This window comes from Cupressus sempervirens, chromosome 2 (genome assembly GCF_028749045.1).
Source record: "Cupressus sempervirens isolate cs-2001-9-10 chromosome 2, ASM2874904v1, whole genome shotgun sequence".
Classification (NCBI taxonomy): domain Eukaryota; kingdom Viridiplantae; phylum Streptophyta; class Pinopsida; order Cupressales; family Cupressaceae; genus Cupressus; species Cupressus sempervirens.
This window is the reverse complement of record NC_143119.1, coordinates 782,659,148-782,668,397: the sequence shown is the minus strand read 5'-3', so window position 1 is coordinate 782,668,397 and position 9,250 is coordinate 782,659,148. Positions and strand designations below refer to the sequence as shown.

Here is a 9,250-nt window from a genome sequence, read left to right as displayed (position 1 = left end):
GCACGCACGCCTTTTGACTTTTAACTACTTATTTTATTCTTAATTATTCCTCGCTCCAATGGCTGAGGAGCGGAGTGTTTTCTGGTATTTTAGTTTTGAATCCTTCCTACACACTTGGGGGTTTTTGTGGTCCCCTGCAACAAAACCTTAGAAGAAAAATAAGCAAAGGGATTCCAAAGGCTACAAATACTACCTTCCTTGCCTTGGAACAAACACCACAGAGTCCTTTCCTTGAGGAATTCTTGAGCTTGTTAGTCCTCTCTTGTGTATCAAAAAGTTGGGATTCCTATGAAAAGCTCAATCAACTTTGAAATTTGAATTCTGCAGCCCAGGTCTTCCATTATTTTAGAATACAGTTCTCAATTTATTCAGGTCTTTTGTTGTTTTAGAATAGCAGTTATTATCTATAAAAACTTTTGGATTCGATTGTATAAAATTCTTTGTATATCGATGTTTCTAATCACATTCTGTGATCTATCGTCAGAATAAAAATCAAACATAAGAAAACATTTTTCTCTATGTTTTCTTATGTTTGGTTTCATTCTCATGATAGATCACAGAGAACGATTCAAAGCAAAAAAGACTATAATATTCAGAAGTTCTTACAGATAATTATCATAGCTTGTAGAAATCTCTTCTTATTGAATATCAGTTATGTATTACATTCTGTAATCTACCATCAAAATGTTATGATGGATCACAAAGTATAATTGTTCACAATATTATTTTAGATTTGAATTTGAATTCTGCAGTTCAAAACTTTCATTGTTCAAAAACATTATTCTAAAATTGATTGTATGCTTGTTCATTTATGTTTTAAATCATATTCTGTAATCTATCATCGAAATGCTAAGATGGGTCACAAAGTATAATCTATAATCAAAATCTAACTGCAATGAACTGTTAAAATGTGAAAAAAATCAGTTATAGATTATAGGAATTGGTGGCCTTGTCACTAAAAGTAAATGTCTTGGTGCAGGGTGAGTTATTGGTTGTATCTGGGTGTGAATTCTAGTCACAAAGATCGATAGAGATGGATGGTCCTGAGTATGATGAGGTTGATTATGGTCGTGGTTATAGTCATAGAATACAGATGTCAGGAGCTGTAAGAGATGTGAGTGAAGAAGAGGACATTGTTGATCGCCCAAAGAAAGTACTTGGTGCAGAGAGATCAATTTCACAAACCTATTCAATTCGCCATCCTAAGAAAAATGTACAGTCTTTCTTCAAATTCTTTTATATCCCCAATATGATTAAGAGAAGAAGATTCCAAATTTTGATAAGAACTTGTACTGCTTTGGGGGATTGCAGGTTGTTGGGAAGTTGGGAACTTTGTGGATGGCTTATGAAACTCTTGGAGTTATTTATGGAGATGTCGGTACTTCACCTCTTTATACCTTTGCTGCAATTGATATTGAAAATCCAGGAGAAGTGGACTTTTTGGGATATCTCAGCATCGTCTTCTGGTCATTTACTCTCATCAGTTTTGTCAAGTATGTTTTGATTGTTATCAGAGCGGATGATCACGGCGAAGGTAACTGGATGATCATTTTTAAAAAATTTATTAGCATTAGTTCATCATGATGATAGATCATAGAATATGCTTTAAAACATTAATCTAAATGCTAGAGTACAATCAAATCTAGAACGACCTCAAATCTAAAGCTACTTAGATTTGTTAATGAAAATACCCATCTTAAAACTTGATCTCTTTTCTATATTTGGTATCCATCCAAAGTATAACTAACTTGCTTTTCTGATATGGATTCTTGTCATTCCCTTTCTTCTAATCAGGAGGAACATTTGCTCTATATTCACTTTTATGTCAGCATGTCAATATGGGCCAAAAATCTGGCAACCAATTTCGACGGTTTTCTTCAGATTCTAGTTTGACCCATTTTGGAAGAGGAAATAAACTGAGCCATTATATAAACTACAAGACAAAGGAAGTGCTTGAGAAGAGTGCAGTGGCACAGAGAATTCTGCTTACTGTTGTACTGATTGGCACCTGCATGGTCATTGGGGATGGAGCACTTACTCCTGCAATTTCAGGTCTCAAATGAATTTCTTTCTCTATCATAAGATTTAATTCTTATCTTACTGCCTTCAAAATTGTTAGCTGATTCATTTTCTGATTCTGAGCAGTGCTATCCGCAGTTCAAGGGATTCAAGATCAGAACTCTAAATTGACTAAAGGTAAGATATATTTAATTTTGAAGCACAATTTTAAAGCTTAATTTTTTCTTTAGCATGTGATGTTTAAGAATGTCTTAAACTATAAATGGACTACAAGGATTCTTTAAGTTGCAAAAATTGGTTGAATTTCTTCGCTTCACTAGTTTTTATGATTTTTACTGGTAACAAAAACTTGCAGAATTTTTGGCAAAAATTTGTCGAGTACTTGCTAAGCTTTTGTTAAAAACTTGGTTGTAATTTTATAACAGCGGTTAAAAGCATAAAATGGCCCAAATCAGTTTCATTTCTCATGTACTCACTTGTATTTTGTTAAGAGGGGAAATGTCTTCTAAACGCTTGCGAACTGATTTCAATTGATTTGAAACGGACTTGAGGCGGGTTTGAAACACATTTGCAATGGGTTTGGAACGGAGTTCTCAAAGAGGATGACATCAATGATTTGAAGAGGCAGACTATGGAGAAGGGAGTAGATTTGATTTCACACTAGAGGACATTGAGTTGAGTGAGTAGTTACTACTAGTGTCAGGAGAAGCTAGAAGCAGAGCTATATCTAGGATTACGAACAAGCCACAAACTAAGTTAGACATTCTAACCAAGAAGACAATCATGGCTAGTGCAAACTTCTAAGATTAGACCCTCTAGTTCTATCTCTCCCTTAGGCTTTATTAGAACTGTGGAGAGGAAGATGTAATTGCAATTATGTATTTACTTTTAGTTTTACATAAATTATTTACTATTTTGCTTCCAGCCATGAGTCTTTCCAAGGAGAATAGGATTTTGTACCCACTTTGTGTTTAAATGTATCTAGACTAAGCTTGTTTGTTTTTCGTTCTCATTTATTGACTCATTCGATGTATCTTCTCATTGTATTGTGCAAAAAAAATGTATTTCTAATTTAATTTAAGATTTTTTTTAAGTTGCCAAGTTTTCCAAAAATTTATTTTTTAGACCTTCTTGTGTTTTCCAACTATGCCTTAAGCATCACACGTTGAGGAAAAAATTAAGTTTAAAAAAATAAGTCAACTTTCACTATTTAACACTTTTTGTCTAAGAAACATTCATTAGTATATAATATTTACAACTGTAACAAAGTTTTTATCACTGATCATTTTGAGCCACTGATCTTTGACTTTATGATAAGAAAGTTTCTTAACCTTCTTTAAATCAACAGAAAACTTATTTGCTGTTGAGCAATCCTTCAAAATACAGTCACACACACAATTCACATCAATCTTATCATTATACTGCACTAATTGCAACTTATCATACCTTTTATAAGGTGAAGTAAGATAAGAATACTGAAGCACCATAATCCATGCAGGTGCTGTTGTGGGTGTGTCAGCTGCCATTCTTCTTCTTCTGTTTCTTCTTCAAAGATATGGAACTGGTAAAGTTAGTTTTCTTTTCTCCCCAGTAACAATTCTCTGGTTCATTACCAACGCCATTATTGGAGTATACAATATTATCAAATATTACCCGGCAGTATTCAAGGCAGCCAGCCCTCATTACATAGTCCGCTTCTTTCAATAAAATGGTAAACATGGATGGGTGTTGCTTGGAGGCACTGTGTTAGCGATAACAGGTTTGTAATCCATATTCTTTTACTCATACAAAGCAATTTGATTCCAGCAATCACAGAATTCTTTTAAAAAGTTCATTACTTGTTTGGATTAGAAAGAGAACCTAAAAGAATACAATGCGTTGTCTGCGTTTATATTCAAACCAGGTTCTGAGGCCATGTTTGCTGACTTGGGCCACTTCAATAAGGCCTCCATACAGGTTCAATTGATTTCAAAAGATTAAATCATTACATAGATTTTGGATTCGATTGTGTATGCATATTTTTCATCAAAGTTTTGGATCACACTCTTGTAATCCATCATCAGGATGAAAGATAACAAGACATTTATAAAAAATAGAAATATATATAATGAATTGTAGAAATCTGTTATCTTAAAGACTAAACTATATTATAGTTGGCGAATTTATTTTGAGATATGCATTCTGACAATGAAACTGGATTTTTTTTACATTGCAGATTGCTTTCTCTTGTCTGGTCTATCCTGCTCTGATGCTGACATATACAGGGCAAGCAGCTTATCTGATCAAGAACCCTCAAGACGTAGGTAAAGTGTTCTACAAATCAATGCCAGACAGTGTGTATTGGCCAATGTTTGTTATTGCCACTCTAGCGGCCATAGTTGCCAGCCAGGCCTTGATTTCGGCAACCTTCTCAATTGTAAAGCAATCCATGGCTCTAGGCTGCTTCCCTAGGGTGAACATCATTCACACATCAAAAACCAAAGAGGGTCGGATCTACTCTCCAGAGATCAACTACACATTAATGATTCTCTGCCTTGTAGTACTTTTAGGTTTCAGAGATGGTCATGCAATTGGAAATGCCTATGGTAAGGATACTAGAATGGTTGGATTAATTTTGTACAATTTATTAAATTAGGATGCTTAAGTTTTGGGTTAATGTTGTATTATTTTTTTATTTTTTTTGGGTTTGTTTGACATTTCAGATCACAGTCAGAAGGTCTTTCATCTCATTCCTCTTTTTATTTACTGCTACTTCTACAATTCTATTATACACTTTCCTCTCTCTCTGATGATGGACCATTGAGTGTGATCGGAGTTCCTCATTTCACTTCTCTTTTCTCCTTTATTGCTAATTCTGCAATATCTGTTATACACTTTTTGAAGGGAGTTGAACTGGTTGTTTCTTCCAAAAGATAAATCTATCTAGGAAACTGCTACCCATCCTAATTAAAGATCTCATAGGAGGCTGTTAGACCATGTCATGAATTTCGATGGGAAATGTTAAGACTTACCAGCAATCTCCCCTTCAGCATTACCCAATAGGATTCAAATCTGCAATCCAATACTACTTGAAGGTAGTTGAGCTGACCATTTCTCCCAAAAGATGCATCTATCCAAATAACTGCTACCATCCAGGTTAAGGATCTCACAAGAAGCTGTTAGATCATGTCACAAATCCCGAAGGAATACATGCCCAACAATTATCAACACTTTCTCACCCTGAAAATAGACCACAAAGTATGATCTGAAAACAAAAAAACTATACACAATATTAACCAGAATCCTATGCATCTTAGGGGTTTATCTTCCATCATTTCTAGGGTCTAAAAACTCATCTTGTATTGTGTGACACAGGTGTTGCTGTGATCTCTGTGATGCTTATCACCACAGGCTTGTTGACCGTGGTCATGCTAGTAGTTTGGAACTTACATATATCACTAATACTTCCCTTCCTTACATTCTACTTTGTTATAGAGGGCATTTACCTGACATCTGTATTGAACAAAGTCCCCCAAGGTGGTTGGGCTCCCTTTGTAATCGCAGCATTCTTTCTAGTCATTATGTTCTCTTGGAACTATGGGCGGGCTAAGAAGTACACATATTCAATGGAGCAAAAATTAAGTCCAGAGGAGATGAATGGATTGGTTGCCAATGTGGGCTGCAGAGTACCAGGAGTGTCTTTCTTATGCAGTGATCTCCTCTATGGCATACCACCAGTTTTGAGGTACTATGTGAATACTGTGGGTTCTCTTCATGAAATCCTCATTGTTCTTACCATAAGAATGGTTCCTGTGAAGAGTGTGTTGTTAGAAGAGAGATTTCTTGTTGGGAGACTTGGGCCCAAAGGTGTGTATAGATGCTTGGCTCAATATGGGTACTTGGATGTTCCAAGCTTGGAAGGAGATGATTTTGTCAACCAGGTTATTGAAAACATAAAAGACTATATAAAGACCACTACCAGAGAAGCCCAGAATTATTCAGGTCTTATTGAAAACTATGGAACAACTGGAATCAATTCCTCTGCAGCTGAAGAAGTGCAACAGCTTGAATCGGCTAAGAACGTGGGGACAGTGTTTGTTTTAGGGAAAACTACAATGCAAACCAGTGCTAAAACTGGTACTTTCGAGAGATTCGTGATTGATAACTTGTATGGACTTCTTCAGAGGAATTGCAGGTCATCTTTGTCCACCTTACACGTGCCGACTGCAAGGCTTCTTCAGGTTGGAATGGTGTACGAGATCTAGTCTTTTGTAAGCACTCTGAGAATAAGTCAGTCGTAGTGTGAGAATAAGTCAGTCGTAGTGCTTACCTCTTATATTAATAGCCATCTTTTTATCCACAGCTTGTAAAATTGTAAGAGCTTAACTAATTTCCATGTAAAATATTGCAGCTTTTTAAGTATATACTTTGTTTATCATCAGTTTTATTGTTATATTAAATGGTGTCCTCCCACCTCTTTGATGATGTACTTCTGACCAGAAAAAATAGGCGCTAGCTAATTTCCAGACAAAATGAACTAAAGACAACAACAACAAAAAAGTCAAATTTAATTATTTTTCAGAAAAAAACATTGATTTTTTTTCAATTTTGTTGTTGTTTCAATTACAAATTATGCAGATCATGAAGATGGTGTAAATAAATATTTACTATTTGCACTTTATTTAAGTTTACTTAGGTAAATGCTTTAGCACATTAGTTGTCATGTAGACACCTAGGAGTTTGCATATTCAAATGAGTTGTCATGTAGACAACACAGTTGTTTGCACTCCAATTGAGCACATGTTGTCTACTACATCTCTTTACGAGATACGCTTTTGTATACTTATCCTCTCATTGTTGCACATACATTCATGCACAATGGAGGATAATCCATTCTTGGTGGACGTGCTTAGTTGTGATAATTATCTCTTTGCTGACTCCTAGTCATTGTAGTTGCCTTTATATATAGGCACTTCTAGTGTGTATTTATCTGATATTTATTATCATTTTGATAATTATTGAGACTCTCATTTGATCATCATTAGTCTCTCTTGTGTTATCTATTGAGCTTTTTGATCTTGGTGTTGAATTATTGCCTTAGGCAAATTCTTACATGGTATCAGAGTGACGGGAGCTTCATTGCATAGCCATTAGAGAGCTTCATTTTGCTTCTTTTCGGAAGGCCACGATTCAGATCTGGATATCCATAGTTATTGAGAGTGTTTTGAGCAAGATCTGACCTCACCATTGCATCTGAGTGGCTGTTTCCAAAAAATTTGACTATAAATTTGCCTATGTGGGGCAAAAGTCAAATCTGAGGCAAAACCATTTTGCAAATCGGACTTGGATGCCCAATTTACCAATTTGGAAGCTTGCCGTGGTACAGTAACCCAGATCTGCAAATTGGGCAATATTTTAGAGTTTTTCAATCTATTGTTTTGGGATTTGGTTAATTTTGTAGCATATTATTGTTCTGGCAAATATTTTGCACCAAAGCCTAGTGGTGTTTGTTACAAACCAAATCTGACATTGCGACATCTGCAACATGCATTGAAGAGCACACTGGTCATTTTGAAGAGAAAAACCTTGAATGCAGTTCAACAACATTAGAGCTCAACCACACCATTGAAGGCTTGCAGGCACCTCAAACACGTTGAGTCTGTCACAATTGTTGAAATCACACCTTACAAGTTGCTTATTGCAGTGCCCAATAAATAGGTCACATTGATAGTGATGTTCAATCAGAGCCAAAGACATTAACAATCAATGTGGATTGTTTCATCCCTCCTGTGCAGGGACTTGCAAATTTCAGTCAATAATTTCCTCAACTCACCAAGCATTGAGCACTTGATCCTCCACATTCCATGTAGGAATTCATTGTGGATATTGGACAGTAGATCCCCCATGGGCTTTGCATTCACTTAGATGCCACACATTGAATCACATATCCTTGAGATTGGGTTGATAGTCATGATCCCGCCCACATCAACATTTACATTTGAGAAAAGACCCTAAGTAACATTGGTGACTAGTGGCATTGCATTCCATTGTGAGATTTTGAGCTCTTCCCAAGTAGTGATCCATTCACCAATGTTATTGTTGAATCAAAATCATTCTAGGCACTCCAGATTGCAATGGGCCAGAGCATTTTTCCCATCCACATCTGGCTTGAACAAAGAATGAGACATTGACTTTGGTCTGTCATTCCCTACCATAGTTTCCAAGCTCCAAATTTGATCTTCCAAAGTCTTGAGCCCTCCCACATAATCTTGCAGTAACATTGGAAGCAGAATTTCCCAATATTATATTTGACACTTATGATTATTTAATTGCTATGACGGGAACTTCACCATCAAATTTAGGCTCAAATATTTTCTAATATCAACAGGGATTTCAAATTACTACCCTTCACCGTATGAGTTCTCCATTTAATATTCAAACTTCACACGACCATAGGCCACTCATCTAGACTCCAAACTAGGCACAATTTTTTTAAAATTTCGGTAGAATCTCCCAAATATTTCAGTGGTGCAGTTGTTTTCTGGTTTTGGTGGACAAATTTTGTAGAATTGAGAGATTTTGGTGACTGTACCTGTTTAATCCCGCATTTTGCAACTTTAGAGGCTTCGTTCGAGCTCATATGAAGACATTTTCAAGTGCCATTTTTTTTGAAAGTATATATATTTTTGTTTACTTTCCAGATTTGGTGTCAAATTGCAGCAATTGTAAGTAGATATTGTACTTTCAACATTTGGTCATTTTTCACCTATTTTAGCACTTGTACTTGTTTAGATCCTTGAGAGCTCTGGTGTCTTATGTATTTGAGTCTGTTATAGCTTCATCTTTTCTGTTGTAACCATCAAAATTAGAAGTCCACTTCTGTCCATTTTGACAAGTGGCCAATTGTAAATGCACTACATATAAAGTGCCACAAGCATCATTTTTGGGGTGGAAGTTCTTTGATTGAGTGAAAAGGGGGGGTGTGTCTTGTGTTCTTCTATCTCCTTGATATTGTTCTCTTTCTTTTGCATTATGGGTTCTTTTTCTAGGTTAACACAACATAATAATGCTACTTGGAAAGAAAAGATAAAGGAACCATTAGTTGAAAAAGGTTTACGTTATGTAATTGGTGCAACAAAGAAACCAGATGATGATGTCGATGAGTCTCCTAAAGAAGACTAGGCCTCAAAACAAGAAATGGCATTAGGAACCTTGCTAAATAAGATCTCAAATCTTGTAAATATCACATCAG

The 9,250-nt window shown here is 35.7% G+C and overlaps 1 protein-coding gene across 1 annotated transcript; it reads left to right on the top strand.

The window, feature by feature from the left end:
* The first annotated feature begins 241 nt into the window (after positions 1-241).
* LOC149575824 (potassium transporter 26-like) lies at positions 242-6,420 on the top strand. The gene is given in 9 exon segments (XM_089812272.1): positions 242-332; positions 980-1,213; positions 1,312-1,534; positions 1,795-2,052; positions 2,146-2,196; positions 3,518-3,778; positions 3,923-3,975; positions 4,235-4,604; positions 5,374-6,420. Coding segments are annotated over 8 exon segments (2,286 nt in total). The 5' UTR covers positions 242-332; positions 980-1,033; the 3' UTR covers positions 6,264-6,420.
* Positions 6,421-9,250: the final 2,830 nt, after the last annotated feature.